General features: G+C 38.7%; 2 protein-coding genes across 2 annotated transcripts; both read left to right on the top strand.

The window, feature by feature from the left end:
- On the top strand, positions 1-25,725 carry LOC146460506 (BTB/POZ domain-containing protein 6-A-like). The gene is made up of 2 exons (XM_085088113.1): positions 1-122; positions 25,204-25,725. The coding sequence occupies exons 1-2, from the start codon at positions 119-121 to the stop codon at positions 25,668-25,670; spliced, it is 471 nt and encodes a 156-aa protein (XP_084944239.1). The 5' UTR covers positions 1-118; the 3' UTR covers positions 25,671-25,725.
- Positions 3,414-6,271, top strand: LOC146460507 (scavenger receptor cysteine-rich type 1 protein M130-like). The gene is made up of 3 exons (XM_085088139.1): positions 3,414-3,479; positions 3,895-4,249; positions 5,633-6,271. The coding sequence occupies exons 1-3, from the start codon at positions 3,414-3,416 to the stop codon at positions 6,256-6,258; spliced, it is 1,047 nt and encodes a 348-aa protein (XP_084944265.1). The 3' UTR covers positions 6,259-6,271.
- Positions 25,726-27,554: the final 1,829 nt, after the last annotated feature.

Here is a 27,554-nt window from a genome sequence, read left to right as displayed (position 1 = left end):
TATCCAACAATGCAAGGGAGGCGAATGTTTACACGGAGGAACATGCAGGGACATTGCAGATGGAACATTCAAGTGCGATTGTTTGGAGGGATACTCTGGGCAAAGATGTGAATCAAAAATGGGTAAGTGCATGAATCTAAGTACATGAATCTTGTAGTGTTACTCAGTGACGTATCTATTTAGCAAATAAATTTGTTAACATTGCTTTACTTTAAGCTAGTTGTGCGCACTCCCAGTGCATTGTATCAAAAAACTAGATCTCCCTTGCATAGCCAGTTATTGTGCTATGCTTCAAATAATACACAAATTAATTAAGGTATTGAGTATTTGTATTTTGCACGAATTTACTCGATAGTATACAATGTACCGCACGCCAGGTTATAAAGACGCACGCGAGGACAGTCATCCCTTCCTCCTCTTAATCAAATCTTTGCTTGATTTTCCTTTCCAGTTTTCGAGCGCCCTATTCTCTCTACAGAGAGAACCTGTTAGGGAAGTTTGTACTGACTTATCCCAACCTAGACATCTTACATTTAAGAAAAGTTGCTCCTTATCGGTAAAATTGTCAAGACCGTTATCCCAAAAACCAGGATTAGAGTTGTCCCAAATCCCACATATTTTGTAAGTAATCTTGTTCTCTTAAAGTGTGTTACTTATTATCATTCCATAAGACACTGGCATGGCTTTTCCAATACAATGCCATGAATTAAGTGAAAAATATCGAACGTAGCAAACTGTCAACCAACATGCCCAATCGTGTTGAGTTTGTGGCTTCGCACGATCGCATAAGAGCAGAAGATGGTGACACTGGTGTAAATACCGAGGGCGTTAAGAATTATGTTTACCCTCGAATGAGATCGCAGCTATTTTTATCTCTTCAGACGTCCCAGGATTAATTTGTGTAAGGCTTTTCTTAGTCTCCCTCGCAGCCGTTTTTAGTGTCGTCACGAAGCGACACTAAGAACTGAAGAACGGCTGCGAGGGAGACTAACTTGTGAATTGTGCACCAAGCTATGATATCTTGATACACCAACTGACGGCCCCCATACCATTTTCATTTCGATCCCTAAGGATTTGTTGCATACACCCCATGCAGTATCTTTCTTCGGTTTTTATAATTTTATCTCCACCATGGCAATTGGTGAAACTACAATCGGATTAGGCCATGCATCAACCATTTTTATTTGGTAGGTTATATATCGATGTCCTTTGGTTGTAGGATAGCGCTTTAAGAATTTAGCCAAGTTCAGCAAAATCTCCTCTGTGTTTTCGCTGTCTTAATATCCTTCTTGAACTCTATCATACTTCAAATTCCCGCCACTTTTGGATTTTTAGCTTTTAAATTTAAATGCAGAGAAACAAATAATGTCAACGGGTATCGTTCCGAAGAAAAGCAAATGTGTTGACTTATTGTAACCATTTGACCTTGAAGAGGGTCGCAAGATTTGTATTTCTGTCGTCCTTATTTTGGCTGCAACCGTAGCTAACCATAAAGGTGGTTTGAGATAATCTAAATATGAATGGGATATAAACACTGTGTTCCATGGGTATTATTTCCTACAGAAACGGGTGAGAGCCTTCTTCTTAAAAAATCGTGTAATTACATCAATTAGCTATTTGTATTTTAGACGCATCCTCTAATTTTCAACAAAGGTATACGTGATTGACACTCACGGATGCTATTCTGCTAAAAGAACTTCTCAAACTCATTAATAATTCATGCAGTCAAAAGCCAATAAATGACCTCCATTTCGGTCAGGTGGATGAATCTTGATACCCCAATGAAACACCAGATGAAACACCACCAGGTTTTCATCTGAGATGAAACATGTTTTTCATCTGAGATCAAACATTTGCATTTTAATGAGATTAATTTCTTATTGTTTCATTTGAGAAGACATGTCAAAAACTCGGGCTTCGTGCTTTATCACGGGTTCCAAATACCTCGAAACAGATGAAAGCACTCGGCCTGCGGCCTCGTGCTTTCATCTGTTTCTCAGTATTTGGAACCCGTGATAAAGCACTCGCCCTCGTTTTTGACATATTACATGAAACATAGAGGTAGTACTCCAGAAGTGTTAGTTCATGTTTTACGTGAAAACAAAAAGGCAAAGGAAGAATGTAACACTCACTTGCATAACTTGTTCACAACAAGTTTAATTTTTTTTTCTGATTAGTTTACGTTCAGTGTTTACAACAACTTTTCTGAAGTCCTTGAGATGAGAAGAGAGAGCGGTTATGTGCCATTACTACTTCTGGTTCATTATCATAAATAGTGTAACCTGTGACGCGATTGCGTCATACCTGTAAATTTCTCAACTCTATTTAGCCTGCTGCATTAAACCTGGAGGATATAAGTATAAAAGGATATGTTTTATTGGCTTCCGCAAAATGAGATGGTGATGTCATTCGACGAGGGGATTAGGTCGGTGATTTATCCCGACTGCCCTCCAAAACCGGTTCATCAAACACAATGGATACATGTTAAAAGTGTATCAAATTAAAAAGTAACAAAGTAACACAATTTTTTTTTGGAAAAAAGATTTAAAAAATCCAAATTTCGATAAACGTGGTTCTCTAAATCTTGTTGCCATGGCGAAATTATGTCACATGAGCCCTTCTGGATATCGTCTAGATGGAAACAATTACTCAGATTTGTAATTCTATTGCCCACGTCCGTCTTACTCTTCTCAAAACGGCTCATTGAGCCTCTTAACTCTGACGCAACCCTACGAAACCGGAATAAAAACAAAATAATGACAAAACAAAAATTAAAAAGATAAAACCAAAAAGTAAATAACAACAAGTAAACAACAAAATAATTAAATTTCAGGATTCTATTATCGAATGCTTTCTTCGTGTGTGTTATAACGTACACCTCCAATCACTCAAGAATGTAAATTCTTTGCATTTTTCTACCAGACTACAGCAATAGCCCGCGTATAAGAACCTGTATTTTTCAATTTAGCCTAAATAGGTTCTTATATAAATGATACTTAAAGCAAATTTAGGCTACCAAGGTTCTTAAAATAGGTTCTTATATTTTCATGTGAATTTGATCTGAATATACTATATATTATAAATATCATCTCATGATACAGTATAATGGCAAACACAATAGACATACAACATGGTACTTGAGCTTGAAAAAAAAATTGTGTCTCAAGTTACTTTTAAATAGATGATGGTCGTAATTCAGCAGTTTCTATCTATACACTTTCACAGCAACCCCACTGATAAGAACCTAACTTAAAATTTTAGCCTAAATAGGTTCTAAGAACCTATTTAGGCTAATGGAGGGGGCTTACAATGAAAATTTTAGCCCAACAGGTTCTTAAAACCCAGGTTCTTATACGCGGGCTATTACTGTATTGGAACCATAAAAGGAATCTCTAATAACTTTTCTTTAAGAGATGTCGACGAGTGCTAGGTGGGATCATACTCCTGCCATGCAAATGCCATTTGTGTCAACGTCCCTGGTTCGTACACCTGTAAATGTATTGGCTATGTAGGCGACGGCAAACGTAACTGCGAAGGTACGTTTTCCAGCGTATTTTAACAGTGCTACTACTATTTCTTAGTTCTTCAACGCAAACCGGTTTTGAAGGAAAATTGCTTCCTTAATATAACTCGAATAACTCTAAATTATTGTTGTATACTATTTCCCATGAACAGGCGCTTACGTAACTTACTGGTGATAAGATATACGAAAGCTTTTCTTTTAGTTTGTCTGTTTATTTGGAGCGGGAGGGTGGGGGAAGAGGGGGAGTGGGAAGGGAACGCGAGAGGAGTACTTTTTTCTTTTCTTTTCGTATTTTTTTTAAAATTGCAAACTTAAAACGGCTATCAATACGTGAATTAAGCCATAATTACAACACTGCTCCTTCGTTACAGCACCAGTTGGTGACAGCTACCTCATCCTGTGGTTCCCATCATGGATTTGTGCGTTTAACCAACACTAAAGGTGTTATACAGACAAACGATGGCTACTACTACGAGAATAATGTTGATTGTCGATGGAAATTGTCTTCAAACACATTGCTACAACTCCATTTTGCAAGTTTTAGGACGGAGTCGTCCAATGACTACTTAGCCATCTACGATGGTGGGTCACCGTCCGCTCCTCTAATTGGTCGATTTAGTGGACACGCTCTCCCTTCTCCCATTGCGAGTTCTTCAAACAAACTTTATTTGCAATTTACATCAGATGGCTCAACTAAAGATTTCGGATTCAAAGCATTTTACAGAGGTATGGTGCAGTTTCTTAACAATAGCAGAATTCATTGCGAGAAAAGGCTTTTATACTTGTCCGTCAAGTAAAAAGTGTCCCAATTCCTATGTAATTCTGGCTATTTTGGACCTGAGTTTTACCTTCTGGCGTTGATTTCATCCAGGAAACACTCGGAAATAGAGAACGCCTTCGCACTCGATTGAATCTGGGCATGGCTTTGCTCTTAGTGTATTTACAGCTCTGAAATTTAAAAGGCATTTTATCAAAACGCTTAGTGACTGCTCTCTTGAAAACTTTGTAATGACATCATGAATGTCCGAATGGCGGCCAATTGGATCCACCATATTAGATTTCTGGATTTGGCCAAAACTTCAGGAAGGCGCCGAAATTGAACGAAAGTAACCAGAACACTTATATGGGCTAAAAACATAGAAGTTAAAGAAAGAAAACTAATTTTTCTTCATTTCAAAAAGGAATTTTCCATTGGCCGGTCGAAAAAAGGTTGCCATGGAACAGTAACCGATGGCATCAAATTGTTCCCAGATAATTTTCTAAAAAAGTCTTGAAGTCTCAGGGCATTTTCTAAGATATTAAAAACGTTATTCAGATTCAAAGTCGCCGCGGGCATAATCCGTCCCCCCCCCCCCCCCCCCCACCTACACCCCTTCTGGACAGGGTTAAATGGCACACGTACCACCATTCGGAATTTTATGATATCATACGTTTGTTAGGAAGCAGCAACCGTTAGATGTTATGAAATATAAAATGGAGGCGCTTGGAAACTTTAAAATCGAAAGTAGGCGATAATAAAATCATTATTTGTGCTTCAATAAAATACTATTTCGATATTTTTCCAAGCAATTAAAATTTGATTGTATTTCCGAAATTACGTCTTTCAAGGGTGAATGCTTTATTTATAGGCAGCTATTTCAATTAACGTTGACGGATCAAAGTATAAAGCTATAAGACAAGACCTCAAGATTCTGTGAATTTTTTTTATGAATAAGCTCATCAAAATTAGCTATGCCTCGTCCGTCCAGTGAAGATATACGATGGGGAGAAATTTGGATGAAAGAAATGTTAGGATATCAAATGGATGAGGTGGCAGCCTCTTTGAAGATGTCTTTAAGCTTTAAGCTTTGATCCAAAAACGTTAATTGAAATAGCTATATACCAAACGTGCGAGTTCGGTATATATTTGATCACTAAATACTTGAAAACTTAAAGAATGTTACTTTCAACCTGTAAGCTTAACCTTGTCACAGTTGTCAATAGACTTTGGGCCAGATTTTAATAAAACTTAAAATTGGTAGAATCAGGGAATAAAAATGACGTTTCTCTTTGTTCTTCAATGACATTTACTTAATATATATATGTATTTTTTAATTTTACAATTATTAGCTATCACAACAGGGAGCCTCCGTTTGAGTGGCAATTCATTAGCCGCTGGCAGAGTGGAAATATTCTATAAGGACCAATGGGGCACTATTTGCGATGATGCCTGGGACATAAATGATGCCAACGTCGTCTGTAGACAGCTTGGTTTCCAAAAAGCTTCAAGAGCCTTCAGTAGCGCTCATCACAGTCAGGGGCCCGGTCCCATTTGGATGGATGATGTGGCCTGTTCAGGAAACGAGTCATATCTCTACGACTGCAGACACCGTGGATGGGGAAACCATGACTGCACTCACAGAAGAGATGCCAGTGTTGAGTGCCTTCCTATCCGTTTAGCAAACGGAGGAGCTAACTACGGCCGGGTTGAGGTCTTCTACAAAGGAATCTGGGGCACAGTGTGTGATGATGAATGGGATATCAATGATGCTCACGTGGTGTGTCGTCAGCTTGGTTTCCCTAGCGCATCCACATATCAACATGGTGCGGTGTATGGTGAAGGATCTGACCCTATCTGGTTGGATAATGTCAGATGCAGTGGAGGAGAAGCTTCGATATCTGATTGCTTTCATAGGGGCTGGGGAATGGTTGGCTGCATCCATGTCGAGGATGCAAGTGTAATTTGTAACACTTAGTTTTCACTAAGTTAGAAAAAAAAATGATATATCTTTAGTGAGTTAAGCTCTAATAAGTAGACCGAGACAAACTGAGATAGCCAATATCCTGACGCTCTTTAACTTGATTATATTTCCTTTTAAATCCTCGTGAGAAACAGTACTCCTTACTCTTTAATTAAATGGATAATGGGTTCTCCTTTTTCAATAAGGATGGCAGGTGTTCGGAGCGACTTAGTGATTTAGATCGAGGGCGTTCATTGTTGAGCAAGACAGTGTAGGAAAACGAGATTGCAAAAAAACAACAACAACAACAAAAAAAAAAAACAACGACAACAACAAAAAAAACCGACTTCATTTTGCTTTTAGCTAAAAAGAGATAAAAAAGACAAATTTCTCTTTATTTCTAGCTATTGCATAATAATTTATAATACCCAGTATCTTTTTAATTTGCTGAAAGAAATTACTCCTTTACTGAATACCACATTACAATCAGTTAAAGAAAGATCGAAAAGAACGAGGCTTTGTTGAACCGTATACAGCTATTTCAATTAACGTTGCCTATACGAGAAGGCCTTAAGGAAATACGGATAGTTTGTTAATAAATTAGCCAATCTCGGCTATGGCTCATGTCTAGAAAAAGTAAATCAGTGGGTCAAACGTTTTCCATCCATAGTACTGATATCCAAATTAAAAGCTTTACAAATACCTATATCATTTTTCCGTCCGTTGTTCAGGGTAAACACGAGGGTTTTAACATCCGACAACGTTAATTTCAATGGCTGTATTTTACGGTGTTCAATCATTAGATTACAAATAGGTTTAAAATAAACTAACAACTTCATATTAACGAACCATAGGTTTTGCCTTGGAAAGCATTGCGCGCTTGAATCTTTTGTTGTTTTCGATATACTGTGATTAGTTTAAATAAGCACTGTTTGATGTTTATGATAGCGCTTTCAAGTATTAGCTCAATACGTAAAGCTTTTTATAATATTAATCATCTCTAATGCCGGATTACTTATGATGTTTGATAAGAACTTTGATGGACAGTTATTGGTAAATTTAGTTGTGTGGTCAGTCGATCCTATTAATTACTGTTGGATTGGCTGCCTTACATTTTAATAGCATAATGTTATTGCCACACTGATTGGTAAGACCTGGTAAAGTCGTAGAAACTGTTTTTGAGAAACAAACCAGTGACTATAAATGTTAGAATTATAGTTCCATGAATTAGTAAATAGAATTGTTTAATCCTCCTCAGTCTGCTTTTGTTTTTCGTTCCTGGGAAGAACCAAATCGCGCAAAATGACACAGAGAGGTCAAAAATCCAAATTTGACGAATTCACAGGCTGTCAAAATTTTGTTGGCATGGAAAAAGATGATGTCACGGGATCAATCAATTATCACTGATCAGACTGTTCCAGATAAAGTTTAGGAAAAGTCAATAAGTTAAGTAATGTTTGCCTTGATATTAAAAAAAAAGTTATGAATGTTAAAAAACGGCGGAGACTTTTTCGGCCCAAAGCCAATTTAATGAATAATCAATTTCTTTCAGAATCTGAAATACACTAACGCCAGTAAAAGTGAGGGCAGAACACCCCAGAGTAAACTCTAAACATTAGGACCAAAGGCGGATAGAGAAAGTGAAGGAAGAGGGAAACAGATAACATGTTCATACGGCGACTGTAACTAACGAATGACCGCTTGGTAGTAAGGTCACAAATATTTATCCCCGACAACATATAGGGAATTCAATTAATTGAATCACAACATACACAAATCACACACAAACGCACAAGCCCCAGCCCTTGCCTGTGACGCAGACCTCACGCACGAGCGCACACTCAGTGCTTGTAGTATATAAAAGGACATGCATTATTTCCCGATAAAACTGACAACACAGGTATCATTCAGCTTCCAATATAGGATTAAAATTTACATATTGATGATCTCAAGGGTTTTTGTCGATTTTTGAACGGAAAAGTCACTTTCCAAATTTTCACGTCACAAAAATATTTCTGCTTAATAACACATGTTCACACTGTTTCTATAACTAAAATATATATCCTGTATTCGCTACATAACTATAGTTATTATGACCTTGAATTTTTAACCCTGTTTAGTCGGGGCTTTATTGAGTAGCGGCAAACTTTTACATAAATTGCCAGTCGAGGTAGGCTGAATACAAAGTATAAGTTATGTTTTTTTGTTTTACACTATTTACATATTATCACAAGAGTCTAACTATGAACATTACAATACATTGCAAGCTAAAACAAAAAACAAATAATCAAAAAACAACAAACAGCAACAACAACCAAAAAATTGATACAGAATTGATAATAAGCTAAGATGTGCGCAGTGACCAAAGTAGCTTAGGTTTTTGGGGTTGGTCACTGCCACGTGCAATTAACTAGGACAAGAAAAGTGGTAAACGAAAATGAAACAACCTTTATTTCAAATCACAGAATATTAAATGCAAGAACTGGAAAATAATGCGATGCATGTAATCGAAACAAAATTGGTAGTTGAAGACAATAGATAATATGGAAAACGCGGCATAAACGTACAAGCCATAAGGACGAAAACGATAACCTTAAACAAGTTTCTGATTTGGTAGCATTTAAAGTTTCGCAGACTACATGTGAGGGTAAAGTTTTAAGGCATCTTTACCAGTCCGTCAGTCAGTCAGTCAGTCAGTCAGTCAGTCAGTCAGTCAGTCAGTCAGTCAGTCAGTCAGTCAATCAGTCATTCAATCAATAAAACGGTCAATAACTTAATGGGATCTTTACTTTTGATCCTCGCTTTTTATAGTATTATGTGATGTTTAAAACACGAGCGGCAGTGTTTTATCGGGATTTAAAGCCACGAGGCGCAGGCGAGTTTTAGACCCGATAAAACACGTGCCGCGAGTTTTTTGAACCTCTTCGAAAACATTCCTGGAAAAGCGTCTGTCAAGAGAGTTCATAATAATGATGCTTCTGTGAACGTTGGAAATTAGCATACGAAAAAAACATTGAACACCGCGCGTGAAGTTTTATCGACCATTTGATTTATGAATTATTAATATGTTTTTGAACGAAAGCGAAAGTTCAACGAGGAAAAGTTTGAGTATGTGTGGTAAGAAACATTTCCTTCCAACTGTTGAATGAAACTTTTACACATAATGTTTTTGTGACATATTCTCAGCCTATAGAGTTTAATGGAACTTTAAATTTTCCCAAGAATTTTTTAACGAAAACTTCCGAAGCGTAACAAAATTTGTCGCTTGAATATTGTTAAAAAAGGACAAGTAATCGCGTAATTGTGTGTGAAAATTTTGGAATAAATGAGTACCATGGTACTTTTAAAATCTCAAAGATTACTTTGTTTTTCTCGTGAAATTTTGTGAGCTTTTCAAAAAGTTCCTCGTGCTCATTTGTTCCAATTTGCACTCGAAATCGTTTGACTAAACATACGAAAAATCCTTTGCGCATTTTTCCGCAGTCTCAAAAGCTCATGGTTTCCACTGTTGATGTCAATGCAGTTGGTTTGGGTGCTGATATTCTCTATCAGACCTACTTGGTCTGCCTGAAAGAGACTTCGCATAGCACCGTGATCGAGTACGGGAAAAGTCAAGGCACGACCGAGAAGGGTGCCGTGTACCTGACAATGATTGACAGAGATGACCACCTATTTGTCCGTTTCTATTCATTTGGGAATGGAGAGCAGCCCTTGGATGTAGTTGATGCACACATAATATCGCGTCACCTGACCAACGCCAGCTGCAAAGGAGACACCAAGCTTGATAAAGGAACAAACATGTGCGTGAAACACTTTCACGAATTGTGCGATCCTTTGCAAGGTAATCCACTCAAGAAAATTAAGGCATGGGTCTCTAATTACTTACTCAAAAAAGCAAGGGAGTGGTCAATCTTCTGAACATTTGGCCGTAACGTCGTAAGACTTTGGCAACATAATATGCTTACAAATGTCAACATATTGACGTACACAACTTATGCAAATTAGGTCACGTGACCTGTTGCGGCCGAAACATTTATGAAAACATTTGAGCAAAAATGGCACCACTTTTTATTGCCTCCTGAAGGCTGCCGGTAGTTTTAAAACTTTGCCTCTGTTAGGCACTTCATTTCTGTGCTCGGGCGTTTTTATTATTTCTTTAATTTTGAAAATAAACGGCATTTTTTACTAGTGCCCAGTCCCTCCAAAGTAAAATTAGCCGTTTATTTTCAAAATTGAGGAAATGTTTAAAAAGGCCCGGGCACAGAAATGAAGCGCCCAACAGTGGTAAAGTTTTAAAACTACAGGCAGCCCCCAGGAGGCAATAAAAAGTGGTGACAGTTTTGCTCAAAAGTTTTCTTGAATTTTGCATCCAAAAATGGTCACGTGACCTAATTTACATAAGTTGTGTATGTCAATATGTTGACATTTGTAAGCATATTAAGCTGCCAAAGTCTTACGACGTTACGGCTAAAACTTCAGAAGATTGACCACCCCCTTGCTTTTTTGAGTAAATAACTAGAGACCCATGCCTTAATTTTCTTGAGCATGGCAAAGAACAGGTTTATCTCAATAGCAGTTTAAATAATAACTAAAACAAGTTCTTGAACCTGATTGACAATGTTCGGGTCATGCCTTATTATAAATGGAAAAAACAACCCATCAACGATTTGGACTCCACTCAGTCAGTATCACCTTTACTAATTAGCTTCCTGATGAGTACGTTGTGTCTCTATTGTGCTTGTGACCAGGATTCAGGGCCAAAACTGACAAATACTGAGATAATTTATTTTAATAAGCCTACAATACCTAAGAAAAACTAGAGTGAAGCTCGGACAAGTCTATGCCGCAATGCCTACAGGGTTGGCAAAAAACGGCACTTCCTCATAACCCAACCTCGTGCAAGATTTGCGCTCAAAAAAATTCTATGCTTGCCTATTAAAGAAAGATTGTAAGATGTATCCTGTGCTTTTGAACGTAATCATAAAGGTAAAGGCAATAATTATAACATTCACTGTCAATTCATGGAAATCTTTCCCCCAAATTAAACAGGATGCCGAGGAGCGTCAAGCGACAAACCTCTAGCTACCAACTGCAATGTATGCCGGTATGTGAAAAACGCTGTCACTGGCGAATGTCTTAGGGAATGTCCAGACGGCTGGAAGAAACTGGATAACAAGACCTGCACAAGTAAGATAGATTAGAATTGTAATCGTCTATATCCCTTCGAAATCGAAACTCCTCCATCAATCAAACTTCTAAGCCTTATAAGGAACAAGTTAACCGACTCGCTGACGTTACATTAAGGGCCTACATCTTAAAACCAAGGTAACCAGGGATTTTCAGATACTCCGAGAAGATTCTAGAGCTCAGGAAACCGACAAATTCAAATCATATCAACGCTGTAATTCAAGGCAACTCAACAGAACACTCAAATCTATTTTAGTATGCGCCAACTCACATCTTCGCTGATCAATGATACAACGTTTCTGTTTTCAGACTCTTGTGGTGACAGCTATCTTAAGGCGATTTACTTACTAGCACTGAACATGCTCATACATAATCGGACTTGAAATTTATTAGGAGGTTATCGACGTTTTCTATTTCTTTTTAAAAATGAGAATACTAGGTGCAATGTTAAGCATTATAAAACATAGAAAGACCTTGAAGTAATGCACCCGCAGTTAACATGTAGGCTATTGTGTACACGAGTGGCAAATGTTTGCTTGCTTCCTCAGGTGGTTTCCGATTGCCGATTGTCGATTGATTGCGGTGTCCGATTACAGCACAATATGCCCCCAAAAGACATTGCGAGATGTTTTAAAATTTTAAGAAAGTGCCAGAACAAATCTGACTGTCTTATATTCGAAATGCTTTTTATCAAAGAACTAAAACCAACACTAGACAAACAGTGTGATTACTTCCATCTATTCCGCCATTAACAAGCCTTATTATTGTTTTATTGTTTCATTGTTTTGTGCCCTTTTTTTAACTTTATAAACACTTATCATTGACATGTTTTGTCGCATTTTAGTATTCATGACATTCTTACCGATTTTAACTGTTAGTAATATATTCATGCTAAGTTTTGTATTTTACTTGCACGTAAAAATGACCTAGGAGAGGTCGAAACATCCTCATATTTTAACGTTAACTTTTATCACAAAATCTATATCTAAGAAATTACTCATCAAGTACGCTTTTGTTTTTCAAACCTGGCAAATTATTGGCTATTGATTACTTCTTCGATTAAAATATTTTTGGACAGAGCAGGTTTCAGTGGAGTTTGACTTTACAAGTGCGAGCGCTTTTTCTTATTTTACTGTCTTGAGACCCAACAACCAGCATTTCCTTTTGCTACCTACGCACGTCCTAAGCCTTGCTTTATAAATCGAATTAAGGAATTTGTTTCATGTAAATTAATGTAAAGTTTATACCAAGAGTACCGAAAAAGTGGAAACGATGTTAAAAGGAGTGAGATCGCTGTGATTTCAACTAATGAAATCTGTTCTTGGCGATGTTCTGAGCCTCACAGCGCGGTTATATGTAATTCATATTGCCTGGTCTGTAAACGACGACTTACATTGAAAACCGAGTTCACGAACAGATCTAACATGGCTAAAATTAGCAAAACTGTGACTTTTCGTAAAGATCTCCTTCAAACTTAAGAAAATTTAGAGGTCTGAGTTAGGATTTTTGAAAGTAAATTCATAGCGACCGGGGAATCATTGCCCACACGCCATGAATTTCCTTTTAAACATCACCATTTTTAATTTGTTATAATTTCCCGGATCTTACTAGAGCAGATTTCTACAAGAAGCAAATTTATTTGCGAACATTTTTGTACAACTTAATGTTATCTTTAAAAGTGAGTGTCATTAGTAAGCTCGAATTATGGTTTTGACCGCGTCGATGAGTTATCGTGTAGTTAATAAGTAACGTATCAATATAACCGCTCATATTTAATTTTGTCTTTTCTCACTAAAAAAAGCTATCCAACAATGCAAGGGAGGCGAATGTTTACACGGAGGAACATGCAGGGACATTGCAGATGGAACAATCAAGTGCGATTGTTTGGAGGAGGGTCTGGATGGGGGGGTACCAATGTCAGTTGTCAGTTAAATTTTAGGCTATTTGTCAGTTGTCAGTTGAATTTTGGGCCATTTGTCAGTTGTCAGTTAAATGTCTGTTAATAATTAACTGCAGATTTTAATAATTTCTTGAGGACCCAAAAAACTTGAATGTCATGCAAGACAGAGAGGAGCATATCCTGATAACCGAAAAAGTATAGTATAAACTTGTTTCTGGTTAATGTCTAATTTTGTGTTTACATTTTTGCAACAACAATCGTTTCTTTGGCCTTTATACAAATTATCGCATGGCCAATCTACTAAGAACGTACCTCACGAATCCAAGCGAAAATGGGCGCGTATTGGTCGGCCAGACCTTGAAACTGCAACAGGTGAAATTTCCTCCTCATTGTCAGAGATATCGTTGTCTGAATCTGTGTCGTACTCGTCCTGTTGTAGAGGTCGCACAGCACCAACGACCACATCAATGAGACCGTCATTTACAAATGTGATTTCTGTAACAACGTTAGATGGCACCTGGACTGATTCATCTTCAACATCTCTGAGTCGTTCTGGATCTTCCGTGATGGAATTGCTCTCTTCGTCTGCCATAAAGTCTACTTTACTGCAATCTGGTGACTTCGTATACACCGCCGGTGGTAGAGCCCCAGCTTTGTCCTTTGTAGTCTCACCCCTGACTGTTCTTTGTCTTACTGGACGATACTTCTCTACCAATTCTTTCATGGCAGTCTCCGTTTCAGCGCTAATCTCTGCTGACGGAAGCGGTTGCATGAATTTTATACTTTCAAAAGCCATGGTGGTCTTTGGCACGGGATAATACGACTTGTGGTGAGTAAAATACTTGGCCCCCCATTTTGTAATTCTCTTCAAAGACTCCTTTGTGATGGTTCCAAAGTCTTGGGAATACTGTAAGGCGGTGAATGTCTCATGCTTGAAATGGGAGACGGCGTGAATGTTCTCCACAACTGTTGTGAGTAACGTGCACAAGTCAACCTCTTCAAGGTATTCGTTGTTAGTTGCAGCTATGCTGTCATGCAGCCGGCGCATTCCTTGTTCCAGAAGCGTTAGTGAAACCTGAGTTTTGTTAGACACAGTTCCTTCAGGCCCATTAGTTGCGATGACTTCTTTCATGCCGTGCCTTTGTTTCACTTCCGAAACGGTCTTCTTAATGTTGTCATTTAGAAACGAGACGTTGCTCACGACATCTGGAAGAGAGATTTGCGTTTTCCTTGTGCTTTGCCCTTGGATGCCAAAACTGTCGTAGAGGCGTCCCAGTACTTCTAAAAATCTCACGGTACCGCTGAGTCCCGAAACAAGTTTGACAGTACCTGCAGCCAGATCCGACACGACAAGGGTCTTGTTTATGGAACAGATACCATGAACTTGAGTAAACGAGCATGTTTGATCCGTTCCATCACTTGTTCCTTCCTGTCCAGAACCCAGCAAAATTTTAACGGTTCCCTCAGAAGGACAAAAATATTTGACATCTCGTTCTCGTAAGTCAGTGAACGCTATTCCGCTTTGAAAGCCACACAGCCGCTTGATTTCACCGCACGATTCCGAGTTGTTTTTGAGAAGAACGTCGACTTTCAATGTTGAGAGGTTGCATACGTACAGACCACCAGTTACACCAACAGCTGCAAAGTAAGCTAACTGTGTTAGAACGTCCATAGATTCAATACTTGAAACGCCAGTCGGATAGTTCACAAGTCGCAATCCAGTGCCAGCAATACCAACACCATTGTAATGCAATTTCACCTGAATTATGCTTCTCTTGGTATCATCTGCGCACAACAGTATGTCTTCACTTGCAGCGCAGATTGAAGTTGGCTTCTCTAAGGCAGGGTTGACCTGTACACACGCGGAATTCCCGTATTCAGCGGCTAGAGCTTGCAAATGGACAGTGAGTCGTTCCCTTAGAACCGGTACTGTGCCGTCAAGTGGTAAATTGAAACGAGTCAACTGGGTCAGTAAATCAGCACGAGACTTCAAGCTCTTAGGTTTAATAGCCACTTTGCCTTCAAAGTCAATAAAACGAATGGAAGATGTATCACGTTCGGCGATAAAAATGACACCATTAGTGAAGCAAAAGTCTCTCGCATCTTTGAATGTTTCTTTGCGGACTTCGACATCAACGGGTTGGTGCAAACGCAACACGGCAAGGCGAGATTCACGGGAAACGAAATCATAATCTAAAGCCAGAACTTTTCCCTGTGGTCCAGGCTTAAGGGCAATTGGCCTTTTGCATAAACAGCTCTGCCCACTTTGGTTAGAGTTCCAGAAACGATATTTTTCGGGCAACACGGTGTGGACAACAAAGGTAACCTGTCTTAAAACGTCTAGGACTGCGGGTCTGGTGAGGTGCACAATCGGCTCAACAGCCATTCGATCTTTATTTCTGACGCATTCGAGGGTCAGGAGTTTCCGTAGCTTCTTGCGGATGTCGGGGCCACCACAGTCACGTAGAGTGCGTATCAACACAAGATTACTTTTCGCGCCTTCAAGGTCGATGAACCAGTTGGCCCAGCTGCATTTGAGGCTTTTACCAAGATGAACCACATCGGGCAAACCGACGAGAAGAAAAAGTTCTGCCGGTAAGGATTCATCCCTTGCCATTGAATTCAGGGAAAGCAGCGCTTTCTTGTTACATTAATCTTCGCAATCAGTTACAACGGCTAGAACGACTAATCTGTTACACATTAAGCCCTTGTCAAGGCAAGTGTTGCAAGCTCTTAGAGAAGGAATGTGCGATGTGTGACCCCTTTCTTTACAATTTTCGCACACAGACTTTAATTGTAAACAGTCATTGCAACTACTGAGGCATAGTGAAGTTTCATGTGATACAATATGGTTTGTTGCAGTCTGTTGTTTCAAACAACGCTCGCATGTTTGTATTGTCTTGACAGACTTAACGATCGATTCTAGCATTTCCCCACCAGATACAGATTTTGGTTGATACCACACTCCTACAGGAATTGACGCACCGTTATCTAAAGTCGTTGCATAAATTACCTCGGCGCTTGTTATAAGGCTTTTCTTGATCTGCTCTGGTTCTGGAATTGAATTGGTTGTAAATGCTCTCGGTTCCAATGGATTTACTAGTCCAATTACTTTCTTCTGTCTCTGGTCGTACTGAAGGCCGGGTTTCAAGGCAGTGCCATCTATGGCTTCACACACTGGAATTACCTTCACCGTACCGGTTGCTACAAGGGCTGGCAAATCAGCTGCCGAATTGAAGGCAAACGTATCAAGAAAAGCTGATCAAATTCAGAGACAATACTCTTTGTTTAGCGTCGAAAATATGGCCATAAAAGGAGATTTTGAAACAATAGCTTTAACGCTAAACAAAGGCTTATTAATTCAGGAGGGAAATTCAAACTCGCTGTTATTACAAAAGCGAAATTCACGAGGGAAATTCAAAACTTGCCGATGACTGCACGAGTTCGAAATTTGCATATTTGGCGAAAGTGTCGCGTCGCGAGTGAAAGCGTGATGGTTTTTAAACTAACACCTCTTCTTTAAGAGCCGCGCTAGCAACCGATGCTTTTGTTTTAAGACTAAATGACAACGACCACATTGATCCTTTTCAATCAAACGGTCTAATCGGGCGATTTTTCCAATCCAAAGCGCGAGTTTTCATAAACGAAGCCTTTTCTTTCCTTTCTTTTTTTTACGAGTAAGGCAAGTTAGTTTTGAAATTCACAACTCTTGACCAAGTGAAACCATCGATAAAAGCTTCGCTTTTTTGCGGCGTTGTGCTGCGCGCTATTATCAACTGATCCAAAATCGTATAAAAAAATTTAGCATTTCCACGTTTCTTGCTTGGGGTCAATAACAATAATAGTAAACCTTACGCAACTTTCCAAACCCCTTTCCCCTAGTGCCGCTAATTTGACACGCCGACAATTTGGTGACGATTTGAAATTCATCTTCGCCGAGTCTCGGAACAATTCCCTAAGCACAATAAACAACAAAAGGCTTTTGTTTGGACTTGTGAAGACGAATTTGACTCACTACAATGGACCATTTCTTGATACGAACGCATGCAAAGATTGCAAGTGGTGCTTAATTATACCACTATCTGTGGTATACCCGGCTTGGACGCGTTTGGATGCATTTGTTGACGGCCCACAGAGATTAAAATCTGAAAATGTACGAAATTCTTTCACTCCACCCCTACCAGTGCCAAAGAAACCTGGACCTCGTACAAAATTCCGCGTTCTTGTACCTCCTAGGTACTTGATAGTATCAAAAAACTCGCACACATCTCTGTCCCATGAGAAGTCTGAAGCCGAGTGTGGACTGATGGATGCAAATGTTGTTGTGTTGTCAATAAATTTGTAATACAAGGAATCATTTGGAATCTTTCCCTCCTTGAGCAGATGATTGAACTTGATAGCGACGGGATGGGCGTTTTCTACAGACCTGAAAAGACACAAATGGTTATTTTTTTCCTTGAGAATCAAAGTTGTATTTTTGTTGGGCCAAAAGATTTTTTGCATTTTGCATCCTATCTTGTTTCGGTTGGAAATCACAAATAGAATTAATGCATATGATAATACACAACAATTATGTCTATGTATGTATAAATTGTTCACAGATTCACGACGTTATCCTGAAAATCACCTATTTTATTTTTTGGTTTAGAGAGACCAATAAACATTAATTTATCTACCAGCGAGTCAAAATAGAGCGCGACAAGTAAACATATACAGCGATACTATCCACCAAAACTCCTAACAAGAGATTGACATAAACTGTTATTATGATTTACAAAGTATCAGCAAATTGAGCACATTTCGCGTGTTATTCGCCAATAGCAAGTAGTTGGATAATAAAGACAATTATTGCCGTTACAAAAAGTTATCTTAAGACAGTGTAACTTACAAATTTAAGGAAATAAGTTCCCCGGGATCGTCCGTCTCATTCGCTTCTGAGTCAGATGTTTTGTCCATTTCGTTTACAAGCTCTTCCTGACAAGAACAGAATGTAGCTTCTTGGCTTTCTTCGTCTGATGTTTGTCCCTCACTAGATATACAGCTCAAGTAGTTGGTGTCCAAATCGTCTCGATCAAACAAATCTGCATCCATGTCTTCACTCTCACTTTTTGTAAAATACAGAACTTGAATCAGTTACGCCAGTAAATTTGTACGTTAAGACTCAGGTTTAAGTGGGCGATTTATTTATCAGACTTGCAGTGAATTATTATAAAAAAATACGGCTGCGTCATTAGTCGTACACGGTGCAGATACAACTTTATTGCAATTTAAGAATAGTTAGTAGAATTCGTTAAATATATGACACGACCATGAAAAAAAAGATACATTTATTCTTAAGGATCACAGGCACTCTTCTGTCCTTAAAATGTCCAAAATATAACCTTTTTTATTTATGTTACATAACTCAGCATATATATTCTAACATATAAGTCCACAATTTACTTGTCTGGAGTGACGTTGTCGACTCCTTCAAAGTCTTCCGTAAGCTCATTTGCACTCGCGGCATCCGCATCGTCACGCTGGTGACTGGTGGAAGGTACACTGAAGAAGCTGTTTATGGGCTTCGAGCCTCGAAGAGATAATTTTCGTCTTTTAAGGCATCTATCATAATGCGCTGTAAGACAAGTAGAAGGATAACCCGGTTATAGCGACCACTGATACGTCTGATAATAATTTACTTTTTTTTTCATTTTACCGTCTAAGAGAAATTTTACAGGAAGCCAAGTAAGAGCCAAGGAAGCATTTTGTTAACTTGTTAGATAGGAACAATTGTAAGTGGCATCATCTAGATCTCCCCAACTGATAGTGAATTTCATATGCACTTTTGTTTAAACATACCTGTCTTGAAATAGGACACCTTTCCGTTTACTGTGCGGTTAGTTCCAGCAACTCGTAGAGTCTTTGTGCAAATCCCGCACTTGAATAGCTCCTCATTGATGGCTGTTGAGCCTTCCAGCTTTTTAAGCTCTACATTCAACGAGAAAAACAGAAATATTTCATTCTTACTTCGTAAAATGGCGTGACCATGCCATACATTCTTTTTTCATTTAAACAGTGGTGACCGCTATTGGCCGGTCCTGATAAGAGAGATAGTGCGTTACCATGGTTGTTCGTTAGACACCTAAACGTTTCGTTCACATTGATTATGTATTTTAAATTCACACCAAAAAAATTTAAAATGTTATCCATAACTGATAAAGGTGTCGTTCTTGATGTTTTAATTATTATTGTTGAAATATATGTACCTTCAAGTAACAGTCGAAACTCGCGTTCCTGTCGGTCGTTTCTCTTTAAATCATTGGGTAATTTCTGGCTACTTTCTCTTAATTTTCTTGAGAAGGACTTGTCTTCTTTGGCCTCTTCGCGGTTTTTTCTTTTCTTTTTTTCGCCATGTTCATTACTCATGCTCTCTTCAGACGGAACTGGTGGACGCTTCTTATCCTTCTTTTCCTTTATCTCTATTAGCACTGGTTGTTTGTCAGACCAGTTGATTTTGTTCTGTACAACATGAACTGCGAGAAAATATCAAGTTGTTAATTACTTACGTTTCTAATTAATTACTCGACGATCAACAAATTTACTGTATTAAGTGATTAGCCAAGAATCATCATAATTTCATGTCTACAATAGCTGCGCATGGAAGATGCGAAAATGTTGTCGAAACTGATCCAAATAGTGACTGGCTACTTGGTGTAAAGATCACAATTTGCAAAACAACAAACACAAATAAAAGCTTAATGGAAAAAAAATACCCAACAGTACAAAGAATGCTAACCGAGGAAAACAATTTATTACCATTGGTTATTAACCGGGTTATAAGGTCATATTAAGGTCATATTACAATCGCCTCAGCCACGTCACAAGTCCGCAACACTTCAAAATGTGAAAATATAATACACATTTCGAAACATATTTCGAAGTAAACTTCCCTCGATGAACCTGTGAGCTCTTGTTGAAAACTTCGTTGTAGACATATAGGACCATATAGGATATAGCATGTTATTCAATGACAAAAAGACCCAAAAAATGTGCAAGTAGTTCAAACACAAAGAACGACATACCCTGAAAGGATTAATATTAAATACAAACACTAGGACATACCGTTCAGTTCGCTGCCTGTTTCCTCCAGCAAGCTTGGCAGCTCCATTTTCCATTGACCATCTGTGGTTATGGCAAAATTTTCGCTCCTTCCTCCCTGCTTCGGTGCCATGCGGTAAAGTTTTAAATCAAAATCTCCAAGGCCGAATTTAATTGCCAGCTCTTTCAGCCCAAGAAATGACACCAGATGCTTCTTTAGAGACTGAACTGTCTCTAGCTCATCGCAATTGATTGGAATACGGCTTCGGTGTCGTTCGAATGCCGTATCCGAATCAATGCGGTAAAAGCTAGCAATCGCCTTTATTACGCCGAAACGAGCGGACATGTTATAGACGTATATTACCAGAGGGCGTTCCGCGTAAATTTGGGTCATGTTACAAATAAACTATTAACTAATATGAATTGTTAGTATGAAATACGACGCCCTACTCTGCTGCTGTTTATTGAACACGTTTGTTTGGTGATTTGGTATAAAATATATCAATTATTAGCCGAAAATCGTGGCAGCAGGTCTTTTGTCAGTTGTCAGTACAAGCGAGTATAAATGTCAGTTGTCAGTTGAATTTTATGCCATTTGTCAGTTGTCAGTTAAAATTTTGGCTATTTGTCAGTTGTCAGTTAACCCCATCCAGACCCTCTTGGAGGGATACTCTGGGCAAAGATGTGAATCAAAAATGGGTAAGTGCATGAATCTAAGTACATGAATCTTGTAGTATAACTCAGTGACGTATCTATTTAGCAAATAAATTTGTTAACATTGCTTTACTTTAAGCTAGTTGTGCGCACTCCCAGTGAATTGTATCAAAAAACTAGATCTCCCTTGCATAGCCAGTTATTGTGCTATGCTTCAAATAATACACAAATTAATTAACGTATTGAGTATTTGTATTTTGCACGAATTTACTCGATAGTATACAATGTACCGCACGCCAGGTTATAAAGACGCACGCGAGGACAGTCATCCCTTCCTCCTCTTAATCAAATCTTTGCTTGATTTTCCTTTCCAGTTTTCGAGCGCCCTATTCTCTCTACAGAGAGAACCTGTTAGGGAAGTTTGCACTGACTTATCCCAACCTAGACATCTTACATTTAAAGAAAGTTGCTCCTTATCGGTAAAATTGTCAAGACCGTTATCCCAAAAATCAGGATTAGAGTTGTCCCAAATCCCATATATTTTGTAAGTAATCTTGTTCTCTTAAAGTGTGTTACTTATTATCATTCCATAAGACACTGGCATGGCTTTTCCAATACAATGCCATGAATTAAATGAAAAATATCGAACGTAGCAAACTGTCAACCAACATGCCCAATTGTGTTGAGTTTGTGGCTTCGCACGATCGCATAAGAGCAGAAGATGGTGACACTGGTGTAAATACCGAGGGCGTTAAGAATTATGTTTACCCTCGAATGAGATCGCAGCTATTTTTATCTCTTCAGACGTCCCAGGATTAATTTGTGTAAGGCTTTTCTTAGTCTCCCTCGCAGCCGTTTTTAGTGTCGTCACGAAGCGACACTAAGAACTGAAGAACGGCTGCGAGGGAGACTAACTTGTGGATTGCACCGAGCTATGATATCTTGATACACCAACTGACGGCCCCCATACCATTTTCATTTCGATCCCTAAGGATTTGTTGCATACACCCCATGCAGTATCTTTCTTCGGTTTTTATAATTTTATCTCCACCATGGCAATTGGTGAAACTATAATCGGATTAGGCCATGCATCAACCATTTTTATTTGGTAGGTTATATATCGATGTCCTTTGGTTGTAGGATAGCGCTTTAAGAATTTAGCCAAGTTCAGCAAAATCTACTCTGTGTTTTCGCTGTCTTAATATCCTCCTTGAACTCTATCATACTTCAAATTCCCGCCACTTTTGGATTTTTGGCTTTTAATTTGAAATGCAGAGAAACAAATAATGTCAACGGGTATCGTTCCGAAGAAAAGCAAATGTGTTGACTTATTGTAACCATTTGACCTTGAAGAGGGTCGCAAGATTTGTATTTCTGTCGTCCTTATTTTGGCTGCAACCGTAGCGAACCATAAAGGTGGTTTGAGATAATCTAAATATGAATGGGATATAAACACTGTGTTCCATGAATATTATTTCCTACAGAAACGGGTGAGAGCCTTCTTCTTAAAAAATCGTGTAATTACATCAATTAGCTATTTGTATTTTAAGGCTGGTTTCCATATGATCGCAGATCGCAATAAGGTCTGCGATCATATGGAAACCAGCCTTTAGACGCATCCTCTAATTTTCAACAAAGGTATACGTGATTGACACTCACGGATGCTATCCTGCTAAAAGAACATGAAACATAGAGGTAGTACTCCAGAAGTGTTAGTTCAATTTACGGAAAGTGAGACTATTAGCTTTTTTTAGCAGACCCTTCCCCCCCCCCCCCCCCCCACCTTATTGGTTTGTTTGTTTATTTGTATGACTGGTCGTCGATATTTAGAACTTACAGGTTATAATGTTGCAACCAGTAAAGGCAGGAATTTTTTTTTACCCTAACTTGATTGCATTGATTTAACCAAATCGGCTTTTGTGTGGGTGTTGGTACTGAAACTGGTTTCGAGAATCAATCAAAATGCGCTGTGCATAGTGTATGGTCATTCATTCATTTGTTCTTTGGGCAGTAGACAGAAAAAGATAAATTTTTCTTTTCTTGATATATTTGATAAATTAAAAAGCGGTAGCAATAACCAAAACCAGCTCCTAAAACAATCACAAGAATTTTTCTTAGTTCGCCTACAACCCTATAGGTTGACTACAAATCCTTAAAATCCGTTGCAGTGTGTCTGACTAAATTTCGAGATAAACATGAATGTTGTGAAACTAGCGCAAATGAGACAAATCATGGATTAGAGAATTAACTTTCCAGTGTGATTTGAAGGGCTAACCGAACCCACTTATTTCTCACTGAGCGTTAGCCTTGCAAAGAAATTGGAATTTGCACCAGGCAAAGAAAAAAAACCCTTTGTGCCCGGCGGGAATCAATTTCCAGATCTCCGGCTTTTTATCACCGTTTGTTTACCGAATGGGTTACGAGTTTAGAAGGGAGAAAGTCGTGGGAATGTTTTTGTTTGTTTTTTCTCTTTGTACGGTTTCCCACATAGGACAAAACACTCTGTGGGGATATTCGTGGGTTCACTTAGAACTGCAAGATACCCTGCAGAGTTAATTCTCTGATCCATCAGTTGTGTCATTTTTTCATAATGCTAGCGGAACAACATTCGTAACGTGAAAAGGCAGAAACTGATTAGCCTGAGTCGTCTAACATCAGTTGCATCAAAATTCACCAGACCAAACACATTCTAGAACTGTTCACTGGAACCCGCACCAGCCCCACGTTTTACTGATGTCCTTAAAGGGTGTAAAACTGGAGTCATTTGGCCTTTCAATGAACAGGACGATGAAGTTATACAACTAGTTCATTTCATGCGATCAAAAATCTGTTGTTGAAAACTTCTGCAGTTATCTGGAATGTTCCGTCAAACTCGCTTTGGTCCCGGTTTACCTAAAAAGGTTAGTGGTCATTTCGATACAGGGACGCAAGAGTTTAGGACTTGAAGCGCTGCCTGGATTTTCGATCTCTTGCTGTATCAATACCTAAGAAATTCGGTACTTTGTTGCTCCTCCTTCTTCATCATCATCATCATCATCATCATCATCATCATCATCATCATCATCATCATCATCATCATCATCATCATCATCATCTTCTTCTTCTTCTTCTTCTTCTTCTTCTTTTTCTTCTTCTTCTTCTTCTTCTTTTTCTTCTTCTTCTTCTTCTTCTTCTTCTTCTTCTTCTTCTTCTTCTTTTTCTTCTTCTTCTTCTTCTTCTTCTTCTTCTTCTTCTTCTTTAATTCATAGCCGGTCAAAGACCCTAAGGTCATTCTCGCGACTTGTTGGAGTTTCGCCCACGGCCGAAATCAAACTGTTGCAAGTGTTTTTGAGCCTCTCATGACCTATTTTAAATGCTAGCCTGGAGTGCAGGCCTATTTTGCATTATGGGGGGCGAACGAACGCTCGGTTTTTTCTTTGCGGGATGCCTGGCTGTCATCTTGGTTTTTTTCAAGAGAACAAGTCTGGAGAGATAAGAAAACTCGACCGAGAAGATGGGTGAAGTGATGACGAAGTCAAAAATGGCCGTATAATATACGAATGACTGTTAGTACAGCATTCGTCCATAAAAAATAAAACAAGGAAAACCTAAATGCAGGCTATTTAAATGTGCAAATATTTCTTGTCACGTATATTGAGCGAAAGCTCGCGGCGTTTAAAAAATATGTTTGGAGGTACCGTTTTCTCCTCGTCACGGTATCGCTGTTGTAAAAAAAAAAAATTCCTGCCTCAAATCAAAATGGAGAATTTTTTTCAGTCATATAATGTTAACCACGACTTATAGTGGATGTAAAAGTACTAAGATTTAGGCCCGTTTAAACTGTAGGGCCATGTGATAAATCTTGCGTCGCTAATAAAAGAAGTCCATATAGTCGACAAAACCAAATCTAACTCAGGTTATCGCCACAACTTAACAAAAACATTGTTCATAGCTTTCATGTTGTTCGTTTTGTAGTATTTTTGTTCTTCAAAACCAAGACGGGTTCTCAAGTGCAGTGTATGGGGCTAATATTGTTGAGCCAAGACCTAAAATAATCACAGTATTACAGTTATAGTATTTTTGCTGAGATGTTGCGTTGCTATAACTGTTCCCTCGCCTTTCTAATGCGTACCTCGTTTTTCCTGTTTATGTTATTTGCTCAGGATCCTGTGACTGCTGGCGTAGCCGATCCAAAAGTCCCTCCGCAAGTGGCTGGGGATACCATGGAACTGCCGACGCAATCGATTTCCAGACCAGTGGTGGCATTATTCTGCAGGGGTACCGCCTGTGGGGAGTGGAAAGCGGCTCAACTAGTTTCCAGGTCACCATTGGTTTGTATCGTGGAAGTACCTTGATTGCGCAAAGGAATGGGTCCTATCCTACCAGTTCAAGTGCCAAGACGTTCGAAGTGCATTTTTCTCAAGGGATTTCCATCAGTGCCGGTGTCAGATACCGTGCGACTGCTAAAATAACAACAAGCTCTCGGTCTTTTTATCTCACTGATGGCATAGGAAGCACCTCGTGTTCTGGTGTCACAGTCACCTTTAAATCTTCACCAGGAACACCAAACGGTTCTAATGTGTCTACCGGCCAAATTCCAGCTTTGATTTTCCGTTCATCACAGTGTTAGCGCAACTTGGGTTCTTATTCTCCACTACATTGGAATAAAAAGCTGGCAGGAACAATTTAGCGTATCGTTATGTTCACATGACAGTGAGAGATTGACAGACATTTTGTTGCGAACTTTACTTTTTTAAAAAAATCGTTTTTTTAAACAAAGTTTGAGTTGACGGACATAACGTTTCGATTTTTATATCACTTCAGTCATTTTTTTTATTTGTTTTGATTATTTACGTTTTTACTTCTATTTAGTTATTCTGGGAGTTCTAAATGTTAGATTCAATAAGTAGGCGGCGTAGATACTAATGTTATCTGGCAATAAGTAAAAATATAACTTTGCCTCCCTGGGACCATTCAATTCATTAGTCGATAGCCGGTGAGCTTATATAGCAGTCGATAAATACAATTTTACCAAGGGCTTTATTTCGCTTTGCACAACGCATTAAGCGCTTAATTAACGGCGTGCTGATTCAGTTGAACAACAGATCCACTTGTAGAGACACATTCAAAGACTGAATGTAAGGTAAAAAGAACTTGTTCTACAATGAAAACTGCAGTTCATAACTAGTATTAATTCTGATTAAACTTTGCCAGATATGATTTGGACAAGTGCGCAGTGGTGTTTTATTTTCTAAGAGCAAGTTAGGGTATTCTTGGTAGGTGCTGAGTGAAATTCGAGGCAGACAGCGATTTAAAGAGTATCCCATACAATCCAGATGAATTCTTTTTGATCGTATATGAAACCGTTGTATTGAAATGCCTTTCCTTACTGAAAATATTAACAACAAACGCGCTTGAACACTGCCATTTCATGGAATTCTTTGCTTGCAAATACTGCTAACCAAGAGTCTACTGGCTCAGCTGTTTGCGACGAATTCACAAAGGTTCATTTAAGATTTTTATTTTGTAGAGAACTAAAAGACTTGGTAGTTACTAGGAGATATATTTTTCTACGATAGAATAGAAATTGATGGGTAAGAAGGGGTTAACAAGGGGCTGATAACGGCTCGGTACCTGTAGGAACTACCGTGGTTCTTTCTCCTGCAGTTGCAACCAAGGATACCGCGGGGACGGCTTTGACGGTAAACGAGACGTTAAACTAGGTAAGACTTTTGCGGGTTACATACTTGCAACTTGTATGACTGAATGCTCAACGTTAGATCAGTGCAGCCGCATTTTTGTGTTCATGATTAATGCATTTTCATTTTTTAAGCGTTATGAGCACAGGCTGCTGCCAAACTGCTAATAGAAGTGTTTCTCTCCGGTTATGTACTGCAGATAGTAACAAAAATATCTCATGGTCAAAACTGGTGAAGTCATAAGTTTAAGTTATCCCGACCCTTTCTAAATCCAAGCTCAGCAATTTAATGGTATCATAGAGGTAACACTATTTAAGAGCGCCTTTTTTTCATGACCGAGTGAGCGGTGGCACAGGGTTATAAAATTGACTTCCCTCATATTTTGCTCAGAAATACTCTATGATGAGTTAACAAGCGTGGTGTGTTTCTTATGTTGAGCTCTGCTTTTATTTTCCAGAAAATTCTCAAAAACTGTAACGGGCGCCGACCGTCATAAAATGGCGGAAATTAATGCGCCGAGTAACAACACAAGAACTTCGCTCGTGAAAAGCGGAAAAGGAAGCACAGTTTTTTCAAATTGGTATATTTTTGTAAGAGACACTGGCAAATGATTCAAGCCTAAAACCAGGATTGTTTACTTAAATGGGATTGCACGGCACGAGTTTGAAAGTCACCAATATTTCATTGTTTGAAAATCTCATTTTGGAGCAGTTTTTCAATAAACATTTTTCCCATGCGGTATAACTCAGAAGCGCTTGAGATTAAGGTTGTGATTAATGGAAACGGTCTTCTTTTCAAAGATATAAAAATTAGTC

Source organism: Pavona decussata, unplaced genomic scaffold (assembly GCF_977016875.1).
Source record: "Pavona decussata unplaced genomic scaffold, jaPavDecu1.1 SCAFFOLD_211, whole genome shotgun sequence".
Lineage (NCBI taxonomy): Eukaryota > Metazoa > Cnidaria > Anthozoa > Scleractinia > Agariciidae > Pavona > Pavona decussata.
This window is presented reverse-complemented; position numbering and strand designations above follow the sequence as displayed.

Excerpts from the sequence above, each read along its gene's own strand:
- LOC146460507 (XM_085088139.1), top strand. The coding sequence starts at position 3,414 with ATGTCGACGAGTGCTAGGTGGGATCATACTCCTGCCATGCAAATGCCA. Across the intron at positions 3,480-3,894 it reads CATTTGTGTCAACGTCCCTG|CACCAGTTGGTGACAGCTAC; the intron begins GTTCGTACACCT and ends CCTTCGTTACAG. Across the intron at positions 4,250-5,632 it reads ATTCAAAGCATTTTACAGAG|CTATCACAACAGGGAGCCTC; the intron begins GTATGGTGCAGT and ends TACAATTATTAG.